General features: G+C 37.7%; 3 protein-coding genes across 4 annotated transcripts; 1 reads left to right on the top strand and 2 right to left on the bottom strand.

Moving 5' to 3' along the window:
* Positions 1-695: 695 nt before the first annotated feature.
* Positions 696-8,333, bottom strand: LOC125216735 (protein DETOXIFICATION 14-like). 2 transcript variants are annotated; one of them, XM_089067787.1, is made up of 8 exons: positions 8,062-8,333; positions 7,577-7,584; positions 2,313-2,863; positions 1,876-1,962; positions 1,734-1,790; positions 1,402-1,640; positions 1,114-1,319; positions 696-863 (listed from the first exon to the last, which is right to left on the bottom strand). In XM_089067787.1, the coding sequence occupies exons 1-8, from the start codon at positions 8,291-8,293 to the stop codon at positions 798-800; spliced, it is 1,446 nt and encodes a 481-aa protein (XP_088923913.1). In that variant the 5' UTR covers positions 8,294-8,333; the 3' UTR covers positions 696-797. The 2 variants fall into 2 exon arrangements, with proteins under 2 accessions (XP_088923913.1, XP_088923912.1); XM_089067786.1 differs by lacking the exons at positions 7,577-7,584; positions 8,062-8,333 and adding an exon at positions 3,888-4,337.
* On the bottom strand, positions 6,626-7,407 carry LOC148930806 (uncharacterized). The gene has a single exon (XM_089068412.1). The coding sequence runs from the start codon at positions 7,364-7,366 to the stop codon at positions 6,626-6,628; it is 741 nt and encodes a 246-aa protein (XP_088924538.1). The 5' UTR covers positions 7,367-7,407.
* Positions 8,334-9,800: 1,467 nt separating the features above from the next.
* LOC125210043 (F-box protein At3g07870-like) lies at positions 9,801-10,931 on the top strand. The gene has a single exon (XM_048109617.2). The coding sequence runs from the start codon at positions 9,801-9,803 to the stop codon at positions 10,929-10,931; it is 1,131 nt and encodes a 376-aa protein (XP_047965574.1).
* Positions 10,932-16,142: the final 5,211 nt, after the last annotated feature.

The following is a 16,142-nucleotide window of genomic DNA, read 5'->3' as shown; positions in this document are numbered from 1 at the left end:
TGCGAACGGGTTCAAATGTGACACGTGGCGCTTATTTTTAAAGAGCATCATTAAGTAATTTTTTGAAAAATTGCTACCGTTCTGATTATTGTTTCAACTTTTATTTTAGGCCAACTAAGCATTAGTTGTTTTTATTTAACTTTTATATTTCGAAAATTAATGGACGTTATTAAATAAAAAATTGATAAATCGAAGTTTAACTATATATGTTATTTATAAAATTAATACTATAAATAATCATTTTTAATATATTATAATAAAAATTATTCACGGGTGGTGTTAACTATCGTTAATCGTTTTATTAAAAAATGGCAGTTTTATTACTCTAATAGGAAATTTAGAATCACAACTTAACTTTACTGTTCCATAAACAGCTTTGCAACATATGACCTGATAAATCAATCCTATGATTATGGTAACAAATATAAAGATTTTGGTGATAATTCAGAGCATCTATCTTAATATAATCATGATAATTAACATATAAATTCGTTGTGAATATCATTTCTTTTTCGATCAATTTGAGTCCTTCTAAAGAAACAAAATATATTCGTCTACAAGCGTTATTGAATTAATTAATTTAAACACCATATGGAACAAACGATGCAAAGTATCAAAATGAAGTAACAATTCAAGATCTTGAAAATTATAAACAGGGCAGAAAATTGACATAACAAATTATTAACGTTCACTATTTTTCAAAAAATAACAGTATACAATTGGACAAACATTTACACCAATTCAATTGGTCAAAAAATACTGTAATAACTATATTATAAAATGTAGATTTCATTTCTTCATGAAAGCCTATTATTAACAAGTGAAGACTCCTCTTGAAATAGCCTCTCCCTTGCTTCAGCAGCCTACATAAATAAAGATTTGTGACAATTGAAATTTATGATTGATGCATCTTCTTACTCGATGAATGAATAACTTGGGTTCGAATCTGCCTATGTGCGAAAAATTCCATTTTTATGTAGTTACTTCGGCTTGAATAAATTAACTTTATACGTTCAGTGCAGTGTTCTCACAAAAAACGGGGTTGTTACGTTAGCTCCACTGGCAACTACTTGGACACATTATAGTATACAAACAAAGACGAAGACGACACACCTGTTTCTCCCAATTTGTGAAGATTGTTATTAACGAGAGCAGAATCGTCTGCAGCGTTGCACCGGACAGTATCCCGATCCAAAGGCCTATCCCTCTAAAATCAAGCCAGAAAGTCAGTGCAATCGCGATAGGGACTCCAAAAAGATAAAACGACGCAAGGTTGATATAGGCGCCAAGGTCCTGCCACCCGCATCCCCTAGCAACCCCTACAAACACAAACACGACATGATCACATACATAATCTTCGTATTGATTAAAATAAACCTCGAGGAAAGAAAAGATGATAACCCGAAAGGCATCCTTGGGCATTGTCCGTTATGATCGACAGGCAGAGAAGTGGAGCCATGTACGCTACATAGTCCACGACTTCCTTCTCGTTGCTGAAAATGTAGCCAAAAACACCCCGGCTTGCAAACACACACGAACTTATAACCAACGCGCTCACACCAGCAAGGAGCGCCAGCGCCCTAACCGAGAGACGTGCCCCCTCCGGTCTCCCGGCTCCCAACTCGTTCGAAATCCTGGTGCTGAAGATTAAAAAGCAAGCATCAAAACCTAAATCAAAGAAACTCATGAACATGAACATAAAACTAAGAGCTTTTGTCATTGTTGGTGTATACCTTGCTGCTGCACCAAATCCGAACGGCATTGCATAGAGCGTAGAGATAGAGTTTAGGCTGTCGAAAAAAGGGATAGTAAGTCAAGAAACATACAAAGCTACAATTACAAAATTGAAGCAGACGTGTTCACATCCACACATACCACACAAACAGCACTGAGCTCTCAAGCTGAGGATTTGGTAATAGCCCCGACATCAAGATCATCAACTCATACGACCACCACTCTAGACTGCAAAAAGACGGCCCAACTGTTGGGAAATAACACGCACCACAATCACGAAAAGTAATAAAGAACGCGAAATAGCTGTTTAGCCAGTCTGTTACCATATGTAACTATGTTTGAGGTCGATACCAAGCTAGAGTTTATCATTATATTTTTTTAGATGCTGAATACAAAGGGAAACAACTACTCCCTTCGTCCAATTATATTTGGTTCGCTATTTAAGAGTATGTAGAGGGACGGCATAAAAAAGGATACTACTCACTTATAATAGGACGGAAGGAGTATTCCTAGATTCATATGTTCAGTACCTTAAGACTTCACACTTCAACAATAACAAGTTCAAAGAAGCGACTTACCACACCATAACAGCGGAAGGAACTGCAAAGCGAAAGAACTCCTTCATGCCTTGGATCTCGAATATCTTACTCGAGATCGGAGCTCTCGTTTTCCTGCAGTCAGGCGAAAACCCCATGTACAAACCTAAGATGACGACATTCAACCATGTGGAAAGGCCAATGGAGACAGCACCTCCTAGATTCGCCAGCCCCGACTTGTAAACAAGCACCCAGTACACAGGCAAATGGATGCAGAGTGTGGTGCACGAGCTCACGAGCAGTGGGGCGGTCAAGCTCTGCATCTGAAAGTAACGAATGAGCGGCTCCAGAACCGCGTACCCAAAGAGGGCCGGGATGAGGCAAACTGAGAACCTCCCAGCCTCGTGTGAAATCTGAGGATCTTGGCCGGCCAGTTTGAGCAAGTCCCCCATGTATATCCACAGGAGGGACAAGGGAACGCACACAAAGAGAAGAGAGGCGATGGCTGTGTAGGTTTGAGTTCCGACTCTCTCGTATTGTTGGGCTCCGAAAGCCTGCCCACTGGTCGTCTCTAGAGCACTAGCCATACCTAGCTGTTATTCACCACAGGGGAGAATTCAAACAGTTTCTATTTCTGGTAATTGCAACATTAAATTTAAAGAACACGCCATGTTCCAATATTAAAACTAGGCCAACACACGCCTTAAAGTTTCGAAGAAACGTGAAAGCAATTATATTTCATTATGAACCTGAAATGTGTAAAAACTTAGTAAACTACGATTGCTTCTTTTAACATATGCTCGGAACGAAATTATTTTTGTTGAAGCAGAGAAACTACAGACTAGAAGCTGAGTGTGAACAGTATATAACTTTCGATTTGATTATTACAACACCACAAATTTGCAACCAACAGATAGTCTTATGCATGAATGAAATGTCAGTCTACATACTAATAGTTCCAAATCGGAGTCAATGTTGATAGTAACAAACTTGCTGTTAACTATGCTAAATCTTAGCAGAAATTCATCCAACGAAGGTGTTTATCGGATTAAGCTCTTTTGAAAAAGTATTTGTCAAAATAAGCTCAAACACAACTTATACAGTAAAAATTAGAGCTTACAAGCTCCAAAAAACAAGTTCTTGAATCTCAATTTGTTTTTCATAATCTTATACTCCCTCTGTCGCCATTACTTGTTCCATTTTTCATTTCGGAATGTCCTTCATTATATATCTTGTTTCACTTTTACCATATTTAAGTAAACATGTCCCACACTTTAACTCTCTTCACTTTTAACTTCACTTCACTATTTTACCATTTCACAGTTTAAGTATCAAACAGACCCTTATCATATAAGCTCGATTATCCAAACACTTCAACAGCTCGCAAACTCACAAAAACATTAGCTCTCTAAAATAAGCTTAAACAATCAATCCCTATTTCAAGAGCAACAGACAGCCAAGAAATTTCAACAACCACAGCGATTCACTAAATTTAGCATCATTTCATCAAGGGCAAAACCAAAATGTGCAGCAAAGCATCAAATCATCAATCATTCGCCCAAATTCATAACAAAAGGGGCTAATCAAAATAGGGCAAAGTGAGATGGAATTGCGTACAATCACGCTGAAGCTGTAAAATATAAAAGATAAAAAGCTCCATAATCGTGGAGAATAAAAGAGATGAAGATTAAAAATGTAAATCTGTATTTTTACTTGATGGATAAGAAACGAGATACAAAAGCTACTTTATACTCTTAGCTCGAGTGTAGATCAGTGCATGTACACTTGCACATACACAATTATTTCTCATAACAAAGGTACTAACTAACTCTCATCTAGAAGCTTCCTTATTCTTATGAACCACGTCACCACATTTTGTATGTACACATCTAATCCAAGCAGCAATCTTCCTTGTTCCATAATAGTTTTCAACATCCCCCCTCAAGATGGACTATACAAACTCTTGAAGTCCATCTTGCTCAAGATCTCATGAAAGGCCGTTGCTCCCAATGGTTTAGTAAATATGTCAGCCAGTTGAAGATTGTTCCTGATATGCATAGGCTTGATCACACCCTCCAAGTATTTTTCTCTCACTGTATGGCAATCCACCTCTATATGCTTAGTTCGCTCGTGGAAGACTGGGTTGGAGCATATGTGAACTGCTGCTTGGCTGTCACAGTAGAGTGGCACAGATTTTCTCATTTTTATGCCAAAATCTTCAAGTAATGCAAGCGCCCAAACAACTTCACAACTTGCCTGAGCCATTGCTCTATATTCTGCCTCAGCCGATGATCTGGATATTGTGGGCTGCTTCTTTGCCCTCCATGATATCAAGGATGTCCCAAGGAAAAGGCAAAATCCAGTCATGGATTTTCTTGTATCCGGACAAGTAGCCCAGTCTGCATCAGAGAAAATACTTAGACTTGGTTCTGCTTTTCTTGAGTAACAGAGGCCATGGCCAGGTGTTCCTTTGATGTATTTGAGTACCCTCTCAGCAGCTGCCCAATGTTCATTACAGGGCTTAGACACATACTGACTGAGTTTGTGCACAGCAAATGTGACATCAGGTCTTCAAACACAGCTGTCATAAGAACTATGAATCGGAGGTAGCTTGGAGATAGTCTTGAGAGATTGAGATAGGAGGAAATTGGGTATTTGGAGGAGGAAGGGGCTGAATTACAGATATAGTCTGTTAAGTGAATTGGAGGTATAACAACTCTACCTGATCTGGTGGTGGTAGGCATGGTGTTTTCTGGAGCTGAGTCAGGATGAGAGGATGTGGATGGGGTAGTGGTGGTGTCAGGAGGTAAGGGAGGTGAGTCTGAGATGGGAGTGTTGGCATGGTCAATATGTAGTGTGGCTGAAGAAGAGGTTACGGGAAAAGTGGCTGGTGGGAGATGAGAGAAAGGAAAAACAGATTCATGGAAGACAACATTTCTGGTAATGATTTCCTGCATGTTGTCAAGGTCAAGAACTTTATATCCCTTATATCCAGTGGGATAGCCAAGAAAAATACACTTGGAAGCCCTTGGAGAAAATTTATCTCTGCCTCGTTGTAAGGTGGAGGCATAGCATAAGCAACCAAAAACTTTCATATGGGAGTAAGATGGTGGTTTATTGAAAAGAATATGGAAGGGAGTGGTTTGATCAGGTAGGACAGAGGAGGGTGTTCTGTTAATCAAGTATGCTGCGGTAAGGATGCAATCACCCCAGTATTGTTCAGGAAGATGAGATTGAAATAGAAGGCTCCGAGCCACATTTAGGAGGTGTTGGTGTTTCCTCTCAACTCTTGCATTTTGCTGGGGTGTCTCTACACATGAGTGCTGCACCACAGTGCCAAAAGCACTATAAAGAGAAGTAATGTTGAACTCAGGTGCATTATCAGTCCTGATCATCTTGATTTTTCTCGAGAATTGAGTTTGGACAGTATTAAAGAATTGCACCATAATGTCTCTCACATCAGACTTGAATTTCATTAAGAATGTCCACACAAATCTGGACTTATCATCAACTATTGTCAGAAAATAGTGAAAACCATGGGAAGTAGCTGGAGAGAAAGGTACATCACAGTGGATGAGATCAAAGATGTTTGCAGAAACAGAATCAGAGTGAGGAAAGGATAGATGCTTTTGTTTAGCTAAAGGACAAATTTCACAAAGAGAAGGAGTTCTATTAGACAACTGCAGTACATCAGAGATGCATTTGAGTTTACTGAAAGAGGGATGACCTAGCCTCATATGCCAAACATCAACAGAAACAGCATTAACTACATTATCAGAATGGGAAATTTGCTCAATAGTAGAAGTAGCAGGGATATTACCAGAATCTAAATGCAAAATATAAAGATTTCCAAAGCGGCTACCCTTCCCAATCAAAGTCCCCTGTGAAGCTTCCTGAATAAGGAGAGAATTATGAGTAAAATTAACTGTGCAGGCTAGGGAACTTGTTAGAGAACTGACAGAGATTAGATTGAAAGTGAAAGAGGGAACACAGAGAACTGAAGTGAGAGTGATGGTAGGAGTCAAGTGAATTGTCCCAATATGAGTTACTATAGCTGTCCCCCCATTGGGTAAGTTCACAGAAGCATCACTAACAGGAGATGAAGTATGGAATAATGACAAGTTACAACAGACGTGATGTGTTGCACCAGTGTCAATAATCCAAGAGGGTGAGCAATTTACAGAGGCAATAAAGGGTGAAAAAGAGATTGTACCAGTGAAGTGTGGTTGCTGAGAGGATGAAGGAGCAGAGGTAGGAGGAGTATGAGTGAGTGCGGCAGAAATAGGCTCAGATGAAGAAGCTTGAGATGCATGAGGAGATGTGTTAAGCTGTGTCTGCAAGAAACTCATCATTTTCTAACACTGTTCAAGCATGGCAATAGCAGAATTAGATGAGATGCCAGTGATAGGAGCTGTAGCAGGAGCATCAAATGCCTTCTCAACTGCATCTGCAAAGTTATCATCAATCATGTTTACTGAACCAGACTGAGAGTAGTCCCTGGATTTGGGAACAAATTTCCCTCTCCCTCTGCCAAAACCAGGAGGGAAACCATGTAGAGCAAAACACTTATCAATAGTGTGATTAGGCTTCCCACAATGAGAGCATTTCCTCTCCCTGCCAAATGAAGAGGAAGCAGCATTCGCTGCAAAAAGCTGTTCACTAGAAACAGGAATGGTCGGAGAAACCACAGATGAAGGAGGACCACCAATATTTCTCTGTCGCTCCTCCTGCAGTACCATAGAGAAGACCTTGGATAGAGTAGGCATGGGAATCATGGATAATATTGTAGATCTGATGTGGGAGAAGTTTGGGCTCAAGCCAATAAGGAACTGCATAGTGCACTCTTTCTCCTGATGAGAGTGCCACCTCCTAGCGCTATCACAATGGCAGGTGTTGCAGGTGCACCAAGCAACCGGCTGAGAGTGACGAAATTCATCCCAAAGAACCCTGAGATTGGTGAAGTAGGAGTTAACATCAGAAGAACCTTGAGTTAAGTTCATGATCTGCTGCCTAAGCTGATAACCATGGGCAGAATCAGATTGAGAAAATCGATCGCGAAGATCGTTCCAGATTTCAAAGGCATCGTCCAAAAACATAACACTCGAACGGATCTGGGGAGAAATAGAATTTCTCAGCCAGGAGACTACCATGCTGTTACAGCGTATCCAGGCGGGAAGCAACAAATGATCTTCATCCGGGCGAAGAAGAGTGCCATTGATGAAGGGCATCTTGTTCTTAGCTAGGAGAGCAGTAGTAACAGATCTACTCCAGTTAATGAAGTTAGATCCGGTGAAAATCTCAGGAACCAGCTGAGCTCCAGGATTGTCGCTGGGATGCAAGTAATATGGGCTGGAGACATCCTCAAATTGATTGGGGTAGATGATTTCGCGACGCGGCGGCATTGTGAGGAGAAAAGGGAAAAACGAAGGAAGAAAACATAGGATTGAAGCCAAAATCAGGCGCGGAAGCATGAACTGTCACTGATACCATGTAAAATATAAAAGATAAAAAGCTCCATAATCGTGGAGAATAAAAGAGATGAAGATTAAAAATGTAAATCTGTATTTTTACTTGATGGATAAGAAACGAGATACAAAAGCTACTTTATACTCTTAGCTCGAGTGTAGATCAGTGCATGTACACTTGCACATACACAATTATTTCTCATAACAAAGGTACTAACTAACTCTCGTCTAGAAGCTTCCTTATTCTTATGAACCACGTCACCACATTTTGTATGTACACATCTAATCCAAGCAGCAATCTTCCTTGTTCCATAATAGTTTTCAACAGAAGCCAGCGACGCCAGTAAAGGAAATGGCTATGGCGGTGCTGGAGAGAGCGAGTTCTCCTAAATGGCCGACCATCATCAATGAAATTACTGTGACCAAGAAGAACGATAGAGTTACAGCCGCCATCGGCGCTGCTAAATAGCACAATTTCTTCGCCTCCTCCCATATCTCTCTCCACCTTCTCCCTCTCACCGTCGACCTCTCCTTCACCTTCAGCAACCCCTCATCCATCTCTCTCTATTCAGTTTGAGCAGTGGAATTAGAGTAACAAACGGTGCCGTTTTGGCGCCACTAACACATTAGAATTCCGCGGTTTTTCTCAACGAGAAATTATTTTAGTAACTTACCATTTTTCATTTAATCTGTTCACTAATACTAATATCCTAATATTAATTGAGTTTAGAGTTTTGATTTTATAAATTTCATCATTTTAATTTTTAACTATACAAAATTTATTTTCTTTATATTTTTTTTTATTTTGAAACGTTACTCAATTAATAATTATATATTCTGAACTTATTTATATACTTCATCCGTCCACCGTTAATTTGCACACTTTGACGCCATGGATTTTAAGCAATGATATGGAAAGTGAGCTGAAAAAAATATTGAAATGTGAGTCCTGCTTTTGTATATTAGTAGTTTAATAAAAGTAATAAAATGTTAGTGAGAATGAGTGAGTAGAATGTGAGGTCCATTACCCAAAAATTGTAAAAAGTATGAGTGGCAAGTATTCAAAGACGGACTAAAAAGGAAACTAGTGACATGTAATGACAGATGGAGGAAGTAGTATTTTTAAAGCTATATAGTTAATATTTTTTTCTTATTTTTTTTATAAAATATAGATTTATTATCTCAATTCACTATAACATGCAACAAATTAAATTTTAAAATATAGTGATATAAATTGAGTTTATGTTTTTTGTTTTGAGAAATTTAACTTTTAGTTATTTACTTTTTAAAGTTTTATTTTTTTTTAAATTTAAAATTTTAATACTCTATAAGGAGAAAGTATGTGAAAAGTTGCAGAATATATACCTTTTAAGAAAAAAGTGCAAATAAAAATATAAAGAAAAATTAAGAGAAAATGAAAAAAATACGTGCAAGGGAAAGACTAACCGAATTGAAGGACTAAATTTATAAACAAAACAATATTTATTATATGGAAAAAACAATGCGTATCTAAATCTTGGTAATCCCAATTTGATATAAATCTATTTTGGTGCTTTGATACAAATCTTTGTTCTAATTTTCATTCTTTTAAAATCCCACTACGTAAAGAGAAAATCCTATAAATCTTGTCAATGCAGAATCCCAGTCCGATTAGGAAGACTAGCCTAATCTTCCTAAAATAATAATACAATCAACTAGCAATTTCTCTAGGTAAAAATTAAAAAATAGTCATTTTATTCTTAGTCCCAATTTCCTTGAAAAATATACCGCCTACATATCCAACTTTATTTGTATATCTTTTTGCTGGTATTTTAGCCTTTATGGAGTATAGCTAAAGTTAGGGTTAGGATATGGGATAGGATTAGGATTTATTTTGGCCTATAAATATGGCCTTGTTTTCTATGCGCAAGTAGTTTTCGTCTTTCATAATTTGCATCATTAATTTCTGTATATCAAATATCCCATTGTCCGCTCGCTTTAGTTAATCATCGTATGTTTGGTCTTGCTGTAAACACGATTAGGGTTTTAATGCCTCTGCACGAAATCTGATAGTATTATGATAATAATGAAGAAAGATTTGTATCTACCGCAAGATATATGGAGACAGATCCTAGGGAGACTACCGATTGAAAGCATTCCGAGATGCAAGTATGTTTGTAAATCATGGCGCGATAGCGATATGATAGAAGGAAAAGAGGGTGAGTTTGTCACATTGTATACTCCAAAACCAGGCATGGCCTTCGCTCATCCGAAAATGGGGTATGCGGTATGCGATGAGGCCTTGCGGACACTTTTCCGATTCGGCTTGCCTCCTCCTCACGACCTATATTCAACTCCCGATCACCACCGTATTGTAATTGGTTCAGTTAACAGTTTGATTTTGGTGTGGGATGGATTGGATGCTTCTAATCATTGCCTTTTCATACTCAATCCAATCACTCATGAGTATATTGAGCTTCCTACTCTGCCGGCACGTAGGTGCGTATTTGGGTTTGGAGTGAGCAAATTAAGTGGGCAATATAAGATTATATGTGGTGATGAATCTAGGTTTTGTCACATATACAGTCTAGGTAGAGGAGAAGGGTTGTGGAGAAGCATCCCAGCGTCGTCAACAACTAAACTGCCTTACTGCGGAGTGGCAAGACCACCATATAGCGTGCCTTATGATTATGCTTTATTTTTGAACGGAAATATTCACTGGCTTGCAACAAATTTTGAGAATAATCTTTTGGTCTCCTGCCTTGATCTTGAAACCGAGTTATTTACATGTTTTTCTCTTCCTCCATGTGAAGGCGGCGAATATATGCTTGGTTTATATAGTGGATATCAGCTATGTATTTTGGAAGATCGGTTGTGTTTATGCGACAACATTACAAATCTTTTTCGTGTTGTTATTTGGATGATGGAAAACTACGGAGATACAAATTCGTGGGTAATGGAATATACCTTCGACTCACCAGCAAAAACAATCAGTCCAATTTTTTTCCCACTCAAGATTTTGGCAGATGGTGACCTATTGTACGCATTTAAAGATCGACTATCTATCTACTCCAAAAACACAAGAGCTTTTAAGCCATATGGTCGTCTTCGACATTCTGGGTATTCTAATTTGTTCAACACGGTTACTTTTACTCCAAGCTTTTGTTCGCTCAAGACCATGGGGATTCATAATGTTCAATCGTTAAGGTTTTATTAAGCACAACATATATACATATGTACTTTTATTGATTTTTGCGCATGTCGTACACTTTTTAAGTGTAGTTGAACTCATAGATGTTTTATTTACCTTTGCAGTCAATGTGTCAATGATTTATTTTGTGTTTCAAATACTTCAACAAAAACTGTACTTGCTGTCATTACACGTTACTCACTGTCATTACACGCTATAAGGCACTTCTAAACCCTAAACTGCACTAGCTAAAGGTGGCATTATATATAAAGTGTATATGTAATCAACATATTCATCTTGATACACTAGACAGAACATATTCCATAAACAAAACAATAACAAGAACAAAAACCAACAGGAATTTTGGAGATTAGAGATGAAATCATTACATTCTTATGAAGGCGCAGAAAGGAAAGAAAAGGTTACAAGTAAGAATTAGACATCAAATCTTTGATCTCTTTTGAAATGAAACCAAGTTTTACAGAGAGCTTACAAACGCAAAAAATCATCATTTTAGGAACTCTACCTTTATGCCCTCATCGTCCTTTTTTAATAGAACTTGTGCTCCTTCCACAAGTTCGTCGCGGTGATCACCAACGAAGTCTTGCCAATCTGGTCCATCGAAAATGTACACCATAGTCCGCTGAATTCCGATAAATTGATTCCTGCGGTCCAGTTCCACTTCATAAGTATTCCCTGTTGATTCGCTAGTGATGAGAAATGTTGAGTTTACATCATCCACAAGCCAACGTGCCTCTTCCATGCTGAATACCACGTTCCTATCCTCAATTATTTTCTCAATTTCAGTGACTTCATCCTCTTCTTCACCCCCCTCTTCTTCACCGCCCTCTTCTTCACCCTCATCGTCTTCACCCTCTTCTTCACCCTCATCTTCATCGCCTCTGTCTTCATCCTGTTCATCACCATCTCCATCCACTTCATCAGCGTCAACTCCATCCACTTCATCAGCATCTCCATCCTCTTCGGCTCCTGTAATACTATTTGAGCCAACGCTGCTCCCCCCTTCATGATCATCATCGTCATGATGATCATCCGAATCCTGCGTGAGAGAGATTTCTATAATCAATTCACACTATGAAAGGGATCATCATCAAGGGTATTCCGGAGTCTTACCATCAATTTTTTCACAGATGAACACATCTCTGGATTTGTATCAATCTCCAGCTCACCCTTCATCGCGTAGTTCCACCATTCTCTCTGGTCTTGCTTGGTCAGGAGAATGGCTGAAGGAATGAAAGAAAATTCAGCATTCACAATACATTAAAACAACATTTTGATAACATGTAATTTCATAGTTCAATACCTATAGTCCAAAAACAGTTGACAGAATCGAAAAATTCACCCTGTAGATGAAAACAACTCACTACTGAGAACTTGAATAACACCGACCAATGATAAAAGCATCATATGAATAAGACCAAGAGACTTACATCAATAACTGGAGGCTGACCTTTAAGCCCAACTTTCAGATGGTTATTTTTCATTTGACAAACAATAAGTCTCGGCTTTGTTCCAGATGGCACATGAACATAAACCTTAACCTCTTGAAGAGATTGGCCCCAAGAATATTTGTCCATATCGAGGCCGTTTGACTTGTTAGGAGCTAATTGGAGACAAAAAACGCAGTTAAAACATATTCATTCAACAATTTTGTAGTCCTCATAATATCATAAGATTCATAAGGTGCCATTTTAGAACCCAAAGGAGCGTGTACATTTTTTGGATAATTGATAAGCAATAAAGCGAATACTGAGCATCAAAGGAAATATTCATATCCAATATGAAATCACCAAACTCATAATTCTATAAACACTATTTATAACACTAAAAAGGAAGCAACATTAATAAATCAGGTACCTCGAGGCACATTCTTCTCTGATTTATTCCCTTCCCTCTCCTTCACTTCAAACACCTTCTCAAGAAATCCCGGGGGATCAGAGGGGTCGATGGAAGCAAACGGCTTCTTGCGAGCTTGTTCTTCTACGTATTTGGAGTGAACCACCATTGATTAAGTGGTTGCGCAAAACAGGAGCTTACGCTAAATGCAACTAAAAATACAAAAAAGAAGAATCATTAATCAAGATCAATGAAATATACCTCGAGGCATGGACACAGTTCCACCATCGCCTATCTTTGTTGAATCAATCTCTGGCTCACCCATCATCGCGTGGTTCCACCATTTCCTCTGGTCTTGCTTGGTCAGGAGAATGGAGCTAGTTTTTTTCTCCTCTGAAGGAATGAAAGAACAGTCACAACATTTTATAACTTAATTTAACCTCTGGCCCCAAGAATATTTGTCCATATCGAGGCCAAATTCTATAGTCCTCGGAATATCATAAGATTCATAATTGATAAGCAAAAGAAATAATTATACTAGAAAGTAATGCACAACCCTTTTCAATCCAATATGAAATCCCCAAAACTCATAAAAACACTAAAAAGGAAGAAACATTAATAAATCAAAAACAATGAAATATACCTCGACGCACATTCTCCGCCTTTATAACATCCACCATCACCTCATCCTTCACTTCCACAGCATTCTTCTCAGATATCGCATCCAACGTTTTGTTGATCATCTGAACCACCGCATTGCTCTTGAACAGGTCCGTCTCCCTCGCGGTGAACTCCAACACCTTTCCAAGAAACCCCTGGGGATCCGTGAACACCGGCAGCGGTGGCTTCTTGCTGTCTTTTTCTTCTACGTATTCGGAGTGAACAACCATTAATTAAGCAGTAGCGCAGAACAGGAGCTTAGGCAAAATGCAACTAAAAACACAAAAAGAAGAAAGATCAAAGAAATATACCTCGAGACACATTTGCGTCTTCTTCATGAGGTTTATTCTCCGCTTGCTTATTGTCAACCATGATCTCTACAGCATTCCCTCCCTCTCCTTTACTTCCAGTTTCTTCATCACCGCATTCACATACGAATTTCTCTTCAACAGCTTTGTCTCAAATACTTTCTCAAGAAACCCCAGCTTATCAGAGGGGTTGACCGGCGCTGGCGCCGCCATTGATTTAGAAGGTTACTGGTTTCCGATGAGGTTGAGCAGAGAGTTTTTTTTCGATAGTATAGAGAGATAGAGAGAAAGGTAGAAGAAATGCGTAACTATATTTGCATTACAAATCTTGGTTTTAACTGTTAAACCAGCTTACTAATTTGTAACTGTTTCAGCAGATTAACTATACGATAACCGCCTCTTAACTCCCGGTGCCACGTGTGCATGTGTTATCAGCAGATATTTCAAATCCTCAACTTCATATATACTCCCTCCGTCCCGGATAATTCGTCCCACTTTGACCGGGCACGGGTTTTAAGAAATGTAATGGAAAGTGAGTTGAAAAGGTTGGTGGGACGTGGGTCCTACTTTTAAAGTATTAGTTTTATAATAAATTGTGAGTAGGAATGAGTTAGTGGAATATGGGGTCCACTACCAAAAATGGTAAAAGTGAAGTGGGACAAATTATGTGGGACGGACCAAAATGGAATACTGGAACGAATTATCTGGGACGGAGGGAGTACATAATAATAATTTGCTTGTTAAAATAATACTAGTAATGTGTTTTATAATTAATAAAAATAAAGATATGAGACTATAAGATAAACGTTTCTGCCAAATTTGTGATCGTGATTATTAAACTCTAATCAGTGTAATACATTTTAATTAACATATTTTGTATGTTAGTAGCATGTACACATTCTTTCCTAAATTTAATAATACGAATATTCGCATAGATAGTGTTAGTTATGTTGCCTCATTCTCGATCAATTGGACTATTTTATTTTGATCATTTCATCCCAAAGTATAAAAAAATTGAAAAGTTATACTAGCAAATAATTGATAGATAGATAGTGTATTCTAATAAATTAGTTCTTCTACGACTTGTCACATGAAGCTTCCCAGCACGAGGAAAACAAAAAGAAAACCCTACTCTTCCAAAGCAAGTGGTATCTCTGTATAGATACTTTGTAATAAATGAGGACTTAATAAGATGAAGAGAGTCGTTGATCATATTTCAGTTCGAGGTTTTGGTTTGAGGCTTGTAGTAATTTGCATCATTTCTGAGCGCTGTTGATTGTGTTCTTTTGACTTTCAGTGTTGAGCAAATTTTAGTAATATCTCAATAGGAACAATACAAATCACAAAAGGAACCGCAGCTGCAAGCCAAGGCATTTGATGTGCTCTACTCTGACATACTAATATGCTGGATATTTCGAGCATAGGCGATCAGGGCATGGAAATAACGACAGGAAGCATCGTGTCAAGTTCTCGAGGGAAGATGGATTCGGAGACGGTGCACCATATTCCATCGGCGTATCTGATGATCAAGGGTCATGGAACCCGATTTTGGTGTTGAAATACAAATTGTACACTTAATTATAATTAAGTAATGCTTACTTTGATAAATGGTGATTACGCATTTCTCTTGTATGGTTACTTAATATCTTAGATCCTTTGATAAAAAATTTAATAAAGTTAAATGTATAATGGACAAAATATAATAAATAGAGATTTCTTTTATATAGCAACAGATTAATGATCAAATTAATGAAATTGTATTTAGGACGGATAAGGTGAGTTGTTCTATTTTATTCACGTGCAAATCACGCTTATCTAGGCCATGTATTATAGGAAGGTTTAAGTCAATATTCATGCAATTTAATAAACATTATAATTCACTATTATAAAAAAAATGAGAAAATATAAATGTATACGTACATAGGGGAAGTGATCAATTCCTAACTCATCATTTAATTTCTAACCACAACTAATTTAAGACCATATGATTTTAGAAAACTTATGGTCTACAATTCGCCACGTGTAATTTTCGTTTTTATAATTAAATCGAAAAAGATAAAAAAAAACTACCAAATTAGGGTTTTTGATGAAAATATGAATATAGTGTTTCGAAAATATCAATACAATGCTATGAGAATGTCAACACAATACTTTGAGAATGTTAACCATTGTTATATTGACATTCTACATATATTATATTGACATATTTTATATACTATGTTGACATTTGTTTTGTACGAAAAAATTAAAAATTTTCGAAGTTTTTTTAAATTTTGATGTCAGAACATATGCAAGTGAGATCTCGTTAGAATCCTTATGAAATTATCTTTAATTTGATATATGTTGTGCGAAAAAATAATTTAAATTGAGAAAGTAATATGCGTTTTAAAGTTATGAGATATTTTTCAAAAAT

The sequence above is a fragment of the Salvia hispanica genome, chromosome 3 (assembly GCF_029641045.1).
Source record: "Salvia hispanica isolate PSC_SH4W2 chromosome 3, Shi_PSC_v1, whole genome shotgun sequence".
Taxonomy (NCBI): domain Eukaryota; kingdom Viridiplantae; phylum Streptophyta; class Magnoliopsida; order Lamiales; family Lamiaceae; genus Salvia; species Salvia hispanica.
The sequence above is the reverse complement of the archived record's forward strand: the minus strand, read 5'-3'. Positions and strand labels throughout refer to the sequence as shown.

What these genes read in the sequence shown, in the direction of transcription:
- LOC148930806 (XM_089068412.1), bottom strand. Translation starts at nt 7,366, where the DNA reads ATGTTTTTGGACGATGCCTTTGAAATCTGGAACGATCTTCGCGATCGA.
- LOC125216735 (XM_089067787.1), bottom strand. Translation starts at nt 8,293, where the DNA reads ATGGATGAGGGGTTGCTGAAGGTGAAGGAGAGGTCGACGGTGAGAGGG. An exon ending in GGATTTGGTGCAGCAGCAAG is followed by an intron (nt 1,641 to 1,733) that starts GTATACACCAAC and finishes TTTAATCTTCAG; the next exon opens with CACCAGGATTTCGAACGAGT. An exon ending in TGCCCAAGGATGCCTTTCGG is followed by an intron (nt 1,320 to 1,401) that starts GTTATCATCTTT and finishes TTGTGTTTGTAG; the next exon opens with GGGTTGCTAGGGGATGCGGG.
- LOC125210043 (XM_048109617.2), top strand. Translation starts at nt 9,801, where the DNA reads ATGAAGAAAGATTTGTATCTACCGCAAGATATATGGAGACAGATCCTA.